Source organism: Phragmites australis, chromosome 4 (genome assembly GCF_958298935.1).
Source record: "Phragmites australis chromosome 4, lpPhrAust1.1, whole genome shotgun sequence".
Taxonomy (NCBI): Eukaryota; Viridiplantae; Streptophyta; class Magnoliopsida; order Poales; family Poaceae; genus Phragmites; species Phragmites australis.
In genome coordinates this window covers 29221258-29233484 of record NC_084924.1, presented here as the reverse complement: position 1 = coordinate 29233484, position 12227 = coordinate 29221258, and the positions used below count along the sequence as shown (strand labels likewise).

General features: G+C 43.2%; 1 protein-coding gene and 1 non-coding gene across 2 annotated transcripts; one reads left to right on the top strand and one right to left on the bottom strand.

The window, feature by feature from the left end:
* Positions 1-2337: 2337 nt before the first annotated feature.
* On the top strand, positions 2338-2456 carry LOC133917187 (U5 spliceosomal RNA). The gene has a single exon (XR_009909596.1). It is a non-coding gene; the product is annotated as a U5 spliceosomal RNA (small nuclear RNA).
* A 162-nt stretch (positions 2457-2618) lies between these two features.
* Positions 2619-5921, bottom strand: LOC133916036 (IQ domain-containing protein IQM2-like). Its single transcript, XM_062359517.1, has 10 exons — positions 5557-5921; positions 4940-5373; positions 4737-4851; positions 4562-4627; positions 4383-4471; positions 4205-4295; positions 3968-4114; positions 3782-3874; positions 3550-3651; positions 2619-3457 (listed from the first exon to the last, which is right to left on the bottom strand). Exons 2-10 carry the CDS (start codon positions 5341-5343, stop codon positions 2846-2848), a joined length of 1719 nt encoding a protein of 572 aa, XP_062215501.1. The 5' UTR covers positions 5344-5373; positions 5557-5921; the 3' UTR covers positions 2619-2845.
* Positions 5922-12227: the final 6306 nt, after the last annotated feature.

Sequence of the window (12227 nt, the reverse complement as noted above, 5' to 3'; positions counted from 1 at the left end):
GAACCTCATATCCGTGTTCACACCGTAAAACCTCCACGTTATGGTTTGAAAGAAATTTTGTTGGAAGTGTAATCTAATGATATATGGCTTATATGTGTGTGTATGTGTATATATATAGATATATATGTATATATATATGTGTATGTATATATATATATATATATGTACATTTGCAAAATTACCGTAGTCATTTTAAAAAATTACAACAATAAGCTACCGTCGTTCATTTATCGGGCAAGAGCAAGATCTCATCACATGAATGGGTGACACCTTGTGGAGCCTGCAAGTTAGGGAATAAAAAATGTGGCATAGCCACGTGTCGCCCGTTCACTAGATGACACCTTGCTATGGTGGTTTTTTTGAGCCGGCCAAATTTAATTTTATTTGCGACAGAATAGGCATATGTGCGGCGCAATTTTTATGTTTTTGATCCGTCGAGTGGCATTAGATGTTTGTGCGGTACTTTGGATACCTGAATTTAACAAAAATGGAAAGTTGAACACAGTAATTTTTATAGGAACAACGACATACACTGATGGTGGCATGTACTGTACATCATCATTCTAACCTAAATAAATATCGCGGCTAAACCTAACATGTCTTAAGAAATGTAAACAACAGGATTAAAATATCTAATCTACTGCATGGAACGTGTGTACTTTCTCTTCCTCGCCGCTTCTAGTCCTGCCTCACACGTTCGACGTGCCTTCTCGCGTTTCCTCTCCCTCTCCGCCTCATGGGCCTCCGCCATCATATGGTTACACTCCTCCTGAATGCATTTGCGTGTAGCTTCTATCCTCTCGTCAGCTTCATCTTATGGAAGCGTCTCCAAGCAGCACAGTACTCAATGTGAAGGAGGAATACATCCGCTTCTGACTGCTTAGTATACAGTTATTGTAAGAAGTCACTAGTGGTCACATCTCCCTAATTGACTTCTTATTCTTCCATTGCATAAGCAACATAAGAGGCTAACCTCTGTGCACAACATCCTATAGGTACCTCCTCTAGACTTCATCTTCCCTGAGCGGGTACACCATCTCTCAGATGATTACCCACAATATTAATAGTCATCTCTTGAACCTCGGGTCTATTTTAAAACCCTGTATCAATCAAGTATACAAATATCTAACACTTTTATGTATAGGTCTAGGGATAACCTTGTCCATGGACTGAAATACGATTAGTACTATCCCTTCTAAACCGTATAATACTTCACTATCCCAATAAAAAATCCTAAATTGCCATGGATCCGATATACCTACCAACTATCGACATAAAACCCTTATATTATTCTGATATAACATAAAAAAAGTACGTAAATCTATATCTACAATAATGCAACATTAATTAAAAACATGGCCTACCAGTTAATCTACATTGCAACAAAATATTTTCATATCGCTACATCAAACACCTCTAAATCTTATATCTACTACCTCAATTATACATATATTATGTCTAAATTCTATATCTAATACCTAACATAAGTCTGAATACTACACCTAATTACTAAAATATGCATACAAATATGATCTAGTTGCTAAACTATGTATAACCCTGATTTAAAACCTAGATCTATATTCTAACCTACGACTAGTGGCTATTCTACCGGATTTATAAAAAAATCTTAGACCTAACCTCTAACCTATGTTAAAAACTATCACTACTGGATATCCTACCGGATTTATTAAAAAAAATGTACCTTGTTCCTTAGGCAGGGCTTCGCCTCCGATTTCCTCTCCCTTCTTCTCCTCTCCCTCTCCTAGCGCTCTCTTATCCCTTTCTTCTCTCTCAGCTGTTCTCGATGCAAATGCGGTGCTAACGTCGGCTGGGCTGGCACGCACGATTTTTATACCAAAAAGTTATCGCTTGAACAGTGGGTGACACTTTTTGGATGGGTTCACGGGCATTTGTCACACGAAGATATAGTCTGATCACCGAGCAACAACAAGATATCGTTGGGTGAATGGGCGACACATGATCACGCTGCATTTTTTATTCTCGGACCTGAGCCACATAAGGTGTCGCCCGTTCATGAGACGAGGACCTTACTCTTGCTCGATGAATGGACGACGGTACCTTATTGTTATAATTTTTTAAAACTATCCTGTAATTTTGCAAATATTAAAAAATATATAAAAAAATCCTCCCTGTGGACCGATTCCGTGGCAGGCATACGTGTTGGGCCGACCGAAATCTTCCTAGGCCGCAGGAACCCACGGCTTTTGCAGCGTACAAGACGTCGCTTTTGTTTAGTCCCAGATCGCTTGTCGAAGCGAGTGGCAGCAGGGAGCGATGCTATTTACAAGGGCGAGGCACTGCTGTTAAACGACACGCAGCTGCGCAGTGAGCACAGAGCGAACTATTCTTTCGCCTTTTACTAAAGAATACCGTGTGCTCGCTGCACTAAGCAGCATACCTTTATTTTTGGAGGGATCTCTCTCTTTGTGAGAAGGGTTCCAACAAACCAAGCGAAAGTAAAGTCTTTTCACGATTCTTAAGTTTTGACAGCTATTTAATTTTTTTTCTGAAATTTAACGCTCACGTCTCCCACCGGATAATGATACTGGCTTCCTGAGCATCAGATACATGATCCGCATCTACGCGTCATATCAAAAGAATGAAAGAATTTGTATAGATCGTCTGTGGTCATCATTTTAACAGTATCGCATCCTTTGATGAATAGTGCGTATGTGTATACTACCTGGCCTACGGACATCTCTACACAAGCAGTATGTTCCTTTATTTCCCTAGCCCCTACTATACACATCTTCATTCATCAAGTAGTTTCAAGAGTCCAAGAAATTTTCTGCTGCAGCTGCAAGTGCTCATCATGAAAGTTGTATCAGTCAGCTGTAGCTGCCACTGCCACTGCAAGTGCTCCATGCTGCAGAGGCGACCGGAAAGCCTCCCTCGGCGTGGACGCTTCGCATGCGCTTGCCGCCGGCCGGTTGAAGCTTGGCCTCTGCGGCGACGAGAAACGGGAGGCGGCGGCGGCGGTGCTGCACCTCGGCGAGAGGTTCACCTGCTCCAGCGCCTGCAGCTGGAGCTCCGACGGGTAGTCGCGCACGCACCCGATCCGAGGGCCCGCTCCCGTGGTCCACTTGAAGGAGAGCTGCTTGCCTAGCTGATAGGACTTCATCTCCTTCTTGGAGTTGATCCTCTCCAGGATCTTCTCCCGTGGCACCGGCGCCTGCTCGGCCTTTTCTTGATCCTCTTCAGGGGACTGGATGCTGCTGGTACATGAGGCCTCAGTATCTTCTGATGAGTCTTTCCTTGTCGCTGCCGTTTCTTCTTCGCATTTTTCGCTCTCTGTACCGGCGGTGTCAACAACTTCAGGAATCTGGCGAGGGCCGGTTTCTTCAGGCGCAGCCCTTTTGTCTTCAGATTTATCATTCTCTGAAGAGATTCTTCTGAGACTACCCCAGAACTCCTCGTCCTCCTCTGCTGGGCTCATCTGCAGCGAGTTTACAAAGAGATTTAAGATCGCAATTCCGTGGAAACATCTAGATATTCAGTTCATTTTCCGAATGATCAGAATGTGCATACCTTAACATCGGTTAGATCAACCAAGTTGTCCTTGAGGAAGCTCTTGAACTCCTGAAAATTCTCCTCCGTCGGGCGGTAGTGCCCGCTGTGAGGCCAAATAGCCTGTCACACAAACATAACAGATTGCATCAGCATGTCATCTAATAAACTGATCATACACGTCTTTTTCAGAAGTTGGAAAAGTACTACTACTTTTGTTGAGTATAAAGAATGATAGTGGATTGACAGTTACCTTCAGGGTTCCATTCTCAACAACCAATCGCCCAGCAGCAGAAGTAGCCCCTCCGGCAAGGAAGCTAGAATGTTGAAATGTGCCCTTTTTCTTCTGCATTTGGGATTGCAGGACAATGTTACACGATGAACAGATATTTCTAGCGCTAACAAGATTTTGCCAATATGATGATATGTGGATATTTACCTGAGCAACATATAAGCTCTTTGATGTGCTAAGAACAAAGATCCACTTTGCGTCTCGCGGTCCGCAAGACATGTCAAGGATTTGCCGGGTCTTCTTGTACAAGAACTCGCCGTCCTCGATTACGACTTCGTAGTCCTCTCTTTCTTTCTGCACAAAATGTAAGTATAGTATATTAGCCATCGTATATCTTCACTATGTTGTAGCTCTTTTCTTTGCTCCGTGTGTGTGAATACTTACTGGACCAAGGTACTTGATGCACTGGCTCAGAAGTTTTGATCTCGAGCACTTGCCTTCAAGATTGATGTCTCTGCCTCCTCCGACATCAAGCCTGCATAGCCAAATCATGATCATAAGTTCACATTTCATTCACTGGTTAAACTACGAGATCTGAGTCAATAGCGCACTGAGTACTAACCAGTAGAAGAAAGGCTGCTTGCTTTCACAGTGGAGCCAGCAATCGTAGTAGTAATGAAGGTTATGACCGTACCGGTGTCGCGGGTCAATCTGTTCATCAACATTTCAGTCTGAACATTAGCTCATTGCCCGATAGAATAGAAAACATCAACTTTCCCCACATGTTCAACCGATACTCACCGCTTCGAGCCAATGCTGCAATGCGAGCTTCTGAGCCTTCTCATCCTTGAGCAGTCCCTTTCCGACCTGAAATTCGTCCAAAATTCACAAAATTTTTAGTCCAATCCACCAATCTCAGAACAATTAGCTGACAAAATCATTCAGAAATAGCATCTGCAAACAGCAAAATTTGTACCTTGGCAACCCTAGTTCCTGCCCTTGACCACTTGGACATGGCGGTCTCTTGCTTCTCGATGTCGAAGAAGGACACCGAGCTGCGCTTGAGCAACGCGAAATCAAGCAATTTCCACCTGGAAATAGAAAACATAAACCAAAAAAATTAGCAATGCCGCTGCGATTCGAAGCATCCCAAGAACTGCAATGTCGACAGCAACGCACCAGCTCTGCTCGACGAGCACGGCGCAGTCGGCGAGCTGCCGGCGCGTGCGGAAGCTCTTGTACACCTTCTGCAGCTTGAGCGCCGCCGCCTCGTGCTTCGGGCTCTCCGCCCCCGCCGCGAGGTCGGCGAACCTCGCCCTGGCGACCTCCATGGGCAACGGCCTGGCGGGCTCCGGCGCTGCGGCGTCGCCAGTCCTGATGGAGATCTTGGTCTCCACCTGCAGCGAGCCCGAGCCCGAGGTAGCCTGCTGCCTCCTCTTGAAGCTCAGCGACCCCTCGATGAGCAGCTTGCCGGAGCCCAGAGCCTTGAGGATCGCAGGCTCCCCGGCGCCGGAGGAGGTCGCTGGCGGCGCTTCCTCCAACGGGTCGTAGTCATCGGCGGGGCATGAGAACAGAACACCCATTGCGACGATGCCCTGGATATTTCCTTGTACCTAATGCAAGATACCACACCCAAAAACGGATTCAGATGCCGAATAATGTTGCGAAAGAACAGGAACAACTGATGAGCGAACCAAGAACCAGAGCATCAAGAAGAACATGAGCATTACGATTCGACCAACAACATGGGAGCGCAAAAATAGAAGAAATGCAACAGGCACCACCCACTCTCTCACCTCTTGCCTAGCTGCCTCTCTCTCTGTCTCAACCGGTCGCCAACAATGTGGGAGGTGTACGGGCTTCTTGGCTGGTGCTCGGCTCCTCCTTTCTCCTTTCCTCTCCGCAAGCAAGGCTACTGATGGTTGCTAATTATCCGAGTAGCCAGTACTGCGGGACAACGGCAATTTATAGAGAGGAGGCCAGGAGGGTGGGATGAGCTGAGCTGGAGGAGGAGGGACGGTGGCGGTGTGGACTTTCTGGGCGGGTGTCCGGGCACGCAGGCGGAGACGACAGGGCAAGAAGAACCCAGCAAGGGATCCATTAGTTTTTCCCCCCTTCCACGTGTTCTCGGGGGCGTCTCACTCGGAGTCTCGGAGGGCGCTAGCCTGGCGGTGGCGCGGTCAGTGGCAAGCCGACCGTGTATCAAAACCAGCGACGCCGGGCCGGAGCAGGTGGTGGCGGTGTCTCCTCGTGTTCTGTCTTGGAGACCGTTGTATATTACTAGGTTTTAAGCACTGTGATTTGCTATCCGTGACGCGGTAGAGCTACTACAGACTACAATTCTGAGAAGATATAAGTAAAGCATATAATTTAGTTTTTATGTCTTTCTAGAGAAAACCCAACAATTCATTTATATTATCTCACAAAAAAAAATCACCAACATATATTTGCGAATTGCTAGATTAAATTCAGATCTACAGTTTCTTCAGAAATATCGTTGGTGGTCAGTGGTGACTACGTTTAGTGAACGTTCGCTCCATAAAGAATCCCGAGTTAATCAGATGTGAATGTAAGCTGAAATTTACATTTCAGAGTTCCAGTTTTCTAGTGCTTTGCTAAGTAACAGTGAACAATTTACGGTTCGTTTCATGTATAGGCAAATGATAAATAGTGATCTTTTCTTCTTCAATAATTTTTTATGGCACTTAAGATTATCCTCGAAGATAAAGATCTTTTTTATAGGTAGGATGAGGGGTCCTATTGACTAAAGATAATTTAGCAAAACGCAATTAGAACGGGATCTTAAATATAGTTTTTTAATTAAAATAAAAACATATATCACTTGTTCTTTAATTGTCATTTTGCTAAATCAATTTGACGTGTTATTGAAATTACTTTTGAAATTGAAATACCTAGAAACATCAACCACATGATAGGTACATGAGTTACAGGTGTGAGGCAACTTAACAAGAATAAGATCTTTGTCGGTGTAGCAGCTATTTTTTGGTTATATGGCTATGTCGAAATGATATTACTTTTAAGAAAAAATCAATCATAATTTTCATGCAGACACTTTTCAAGGCACATACTGGATAAGATATTAGAGTCTGTTGCAGAAGGAGGAGGACAAGGATGTTGTGCGCAAGGCGTGTAATGTTTTGGAAGTTGTGACTATAGATATCTTTGTTAAGAATGGGTGACATTTTAGTAATAGACTCGTTGGTAGCTAATCTGTATGTCATGGAATTTATGAACTATTTTTTTCTTCCATTTTGAATGCTTACAACATTATAATAATAATAAATTAGGCTATTTGTATACCAAATAGTACAACCGCTGAAAACTCTTTTTCTATTATCTTAAAAAAAGTGCTTTGCTAAGTAAAACAAAGAAACGTCAAGATCACAAAGCAAGATACTTTCTCGAATCGTCGTGGTGCCCTTTTTATATCTACAGAACCGTATGCTAGTTCTAACACTAAAAAGTTTTCTTTTTCAGAAAAGAAAGTCTTGTCCTCTTAAGAAGAGCACTTGTCCTTAAGTTGTCTTATAGAAACAGCTCTGGTGTTGTGCACAGGGGCGGAGCTATGATTACTTGGCTGGATTTGTGTATCATAAACTATATCCTATAATTATTTGAAATTTTCGTCTGTTTTAATAAGGTTCTAATGGGCATTGAGACCTAAACACTACTACAAAATGCTTCATTCCAAATGGCTCTAAACCTTTATGCTAGAGTTTTCCTTCCATTTATCGTAAAGTGTATGCGATGACCTCTTCAATGACAAATAGTTTGACAACGGTATGTGAGAACTAATATCACATATGGTTCACAAGGAACTCTGAGGTATGTGACATTCAAGTGATCATAGACACTAAAAACCGTAAGTGATGTTCATATCATAGACGATTTGTTCGACAAAATTGTTCGTGTTATGTTCATATCACAAATGGTATTTTCTTAAATCGTCTGTTTTACATCTCATATCATAGTCGGTTTAAGCAAAAAGCCGATTGTGTTATGTTTTATATGCATTATTATAATACACACGCATTCATAATAGATAATAGATATATACACTATGCTATCTCCTTGCCTTCATCCTTGTTCGCCTACTAATCTTCCACCTCAGACGCCTCCTCCTTGTCTTTGTCCGCCTCCTCCATGTTCTCGAGTGCATGCATAATAGCCTATTTTTGGCATCCTCATCCGCGACCATGAGTTCTTCATGCAGGGCATGTACGATAGCAGAGTCATTGATGGTGACAACATCCTCGCTTGTGGCCACAAATTCCTCATGTAGGGCATGTGAAATAGTCTCGTCGTTGCTGATGTCATCGAAGTCCATGGCCTCCTTCTTGTTCTCCTTCTCCCTCTCGTTTGGGTCGGCTACCAAAACCAGCAACGATCGCTCGTTCGGAGAGGGTGGCTGCTGAGAAGATGAAGCCGTTGTTGGCAGTTGAAAGTGGAAGACGGGATGGGAGCAATGAGAACAAAGTGAGTGTGTGTGTATGTGTGTGTGTGTGTGTGTGTGAGAGAGAGAGAGAGAGAGAGAGAGAGAGAGAGAGAGAGAGAGAGAGAGAGAAACTAGTCAGTTCCTGGTCACGCGATTAAAAACGCAAAGAGACATATCCCCTTGGGTAACTTTTTATATTTCAGATAGTTTTAAACTCACACAACCATCTACGACAATGGTTTTGAATATATATTGCAAACAATTGTATAGGTTAGAACTGTCTATAATATAGGCCATCACAATCGTCTTTTTCTCTACAACGTCTCTTTTACTGTCTTCCGATCCATATCTTGATTTTTGCTATGTGTTTCATACACCCTATAATTTGATTTGAGCTATTTCATACACACAATAGCACATATATATATTTTGTATATTGATTTTATCTTACAAAGAACCAAAAGCCACTGTCAAAACAGCCTGTGAAACCAAAATGAAGCTAGGCCGATGTTGCTACACTGATCCATTGCATGCCTAGCTAAGTCAGAGATCTATTTCCTATATTACAACCAAATTAAAGCAAAAAAAATACGGCTGGCACCCGTGACGCCAAAATGAAGCCGCGTCAGCCGGATGTCGCTACACTGCCTCCATTACCTAAACTATTAGCTACAGCTAGCTAGCACTATATATCTACTGTATGCTAGTTGCATGCACTACTATCTACTGTAGCTTCCTCTTATTCGAGGAAGGGTCGTTGTCATCGTCGTCGGTCAACACTAGCTAGGACTAGTGAGGGCTCCTCCTCGGGGTCTTCCTCCTCGTCCTCATTGACATTGTCTCCCTCAGGCTCCTCCTCCCCCTCGGGCTATTCATCTCCCTTGCTGTCGTCATCGCCCTCCTCCTTATCAAAGCCCTCCTTGCCATTGCCCTTCTCCTCTGGCACCTCATCGTCGGAGTCCCTATTGCACTCATTGGTGACCTTGTCATCGCCTAAATCCATCACATTGTTGTTCTAGCCCGACTCTTCCTCTTCCTCGGGCTTGGGCTTAAACTTGTCTTCCTCAGACTCGGACTCCTCCTTAGTGCCCGAGTCCTCCTCAACACTAGGATCACCATCGTTGAACATTGGCTCCTTATCGTAGCTGAGCTCAACAAAGAGAGACGCCAACTAGTTGTTGTCGGGACTCTCCTCATCGTGGTCGGAGGACAAGGTGTGCAATGACAACCATAACGGTGAAGCCCACAGTAGTAGTGAATCGGGAAGAGGGAAGGGCGACGAGGAGGAAGACACTACTACGGAAATGGTCACCACTGCTGGTTCAAAAACTACATTATTGCCGGTTATTGAACCGATAATGATTAAGGGGCAGTGATAATCATGTATTACTACGCTGGATATAGAATCGACACTGATAATGAATATCATTGCCAGATATACAAACTATCACTACCGGTTCTTGAGCTGATTTTGCCGATTGATATAGTTATCACTACCGGTTACAGCTATGAACCGATAGTGATACTCAATACAAGGGAAAAAAATTAAAATTTAAATAGGCAGGTAATAAATTAATCGAGCTTTATATTACTAAACTCCACAATTATTGGTTTATATCACACTAATATATAATTAAGTCACTAATAATTCGTAACTCCATCAATATACATAAAAATCAAAAGACACAGCTGTGCGCGCAAAAGGACCCTAAACCTGCGCACGTGTGTTTACCAGTCAGCCACCACGATGATGAAGAAGTAGTAATCATCGTCGTCCTCATTGTTGTTGCCGTCGTTGTCATTTCTATCGTCATCTTCATCATCCATGGATTCCTCATGCACATCAACCTCCTCCTCCTCATCATCTGAGCTCCAGGGCCTCTTCACCTTTGGCTCGTCAAGGAAGTAGTCCCAAACATCATCCTCGGAGGGGGACCCTGCCAATCCGAGCTCTCCGATGGGGCCTCCACCTCGTCGTCGAACGACAGCACGGGTGTGGGTGGAGTGGCTGGAAAAGGTGGCGGCAAAGGCAGCGGTGGAGTGGCTGGAGTGGGAGAATAAATCGGTTCATCCATTGTGATGGCACGGAAGTGGATGGGAGAGGGTGAAAGAGATCAAGTGTGAGAGCAAGATCGAGTGAGCGATCAAGTGAGAGCATTTGAGTGAAATTTAAAGGCATTCCGGAGAAGCCGAGTAGGCAGGAGCAGGAATTCGTACAATTTTTGGGCTATCACAGCCGGTTTGTAAATACAACCGGTAGTGATGTCCATTATCACTACTAGTTATTAAAGGTACATCTTTTTATAAACTAATATCATTACCGGTTCTAGCTAAGAACTGATAGTGATAAGTTGATTATCACTGTCAGTTCATGTTACTAACCGACAGTGATGTATCACTGCCGGTTCTTGTTGACTCGACTTTTTATGTGCGCCTTGAGCTTACGAACCAGTAGTGAAAGGGGGCAAGGATGACCCTTTCTGCAGTAGTGAGAGGAGGTGGCCATGGCGTGGAGACCGGAGAGAGAGAGAGAGAGAGAGAGAGAGAGAGAGAGAGAGAGAGAGAGAGAGAGAGAGAGAGAGAGTACAATGAGAGGGTGAGAAACACCTAACTATCTCCCGCGTGAATGTAAAGCGTGAAGCATCATCTGCTCGGCTTCTCGGCTTCTCGGCTTGACCCTTCATATTCCAAATGGTTTCTCATTGGAACCAACACTACCACAAAAACAGTGAAAGTAGATGGAGTGTAACAGACGGTTTCTTAGAACCTGTCACTAACAAAATAGCCATAGAAGGTTGCTAAGACAGACATATCTTTAACATGACCACCATATAGATGTGCCAAGAGCCACATATGGGTTTTAGAATACCCATCTGTAACATTGTCATATACGGTTTCTTCTAAAATCCGTCTGTGTCTCTCCAGTAGACACAGATAGATAAAAATGATAAACCATATGTATTTAAAGACCGTCTTCATGAAGGTGAACATATATATGGTTCATTCTAATAACCATCTATGTCCCTCAATTATTGGTCTTAGACATGACCCTTTAGCGTGAGTTTTTTAGACAGAGACGCGCGTGAGTCTTTAGACAGTGAGCCGAGCTTTCTCTACAGCACGAGCTTCCTCTATTTGAATAACTAGATGTTAGCATTTACCTTCTTTAGCTCCAATTTGGTAGCTAGATTCATAGAACCATTGCGTCCAAATATTTGAGCTTCTATTCAACTCTGCAGCGTGAGCTTCCTCTGCAAGATGATTTGTTTGGAGCTTCCTCTGCAACGTTAGCTTCCTCTGTTGGAATTCCTAGAGGTTAGTATTTACTTTCTTTTAGCTCCAAATTGTTAGATTCACAGAACCATAGCTTAAAAATATTTGAGCTTATGTTTAAGATTTCGTATGTATACATATATTGTCTTTTTCTAGGTCGGGACCATTATATTGCCTCTAAAATTTGCATTTAAAACAATTCTTTGGATTGAATATCCAATAACTGTTATATTTGGCAATCGCAGATGGCCACTCGAAGTTGAATGTACTTAGAGAATTGTACTTGTGATGAGTTCCATAATAACATATATGGATCCATGCATGCTGTTGAGATGAATATGTTGAATAAGAAAGAGAAATTTATGTCTTGTTGTCACACCCTAAAACTCTAATCTAGTCATTAAGCATGCATACAGATTATGATATCATGCTTTATGTTTTTGATTTTGTTTTAAGTATTTAAACACGTTTCGAAAATATTAAGTCGTTAATCAATGCTAGTTCCCACCATATATTTATGAGTGGGAATCATTTTGAAATAGTTTAGATAGCCCAAGACCATTTAGGAAGAAAAAGAAAAAAGAATTGGAAGAAAAGAGGAAAAGAAAGAGGACTTTCAGGATGTGGTCCTAGCCCATGGTCTGACCACACCAGGGCTCAGAACGCCCACTTAAGACCAACCGACCACCTCACTCACTCACTCGTTCATTTCCTTCCCCACCCGAGAAAGAGGAAGCG

Excerpts from the sequence above, each read along its gene's own strand:
- LOC133916036 (XM_062359517.1), bottom strand. The coding sequence starts at position 5,343 with ATGGGTGTTCTGTTCTCATGCCCCGCCGATGACTACGACCCGTTGGAG. Across the intron at positions 4,852-4,939 it reads GTGCTCGTCGAGCAGAGCTG|GTGGAAATTGCTTGATTTCG; the intron begins GTGCGTTGCTGT and ends TTCTATTTCCAG. Across the intron at positions 4,115-4,204 it reads GCATCAAGTACCTTGGTCCA|AAAGAAAGAGAGGACTACGA; the intron begins GTAAGTATTCAC and ends CATTTTGTGCAG.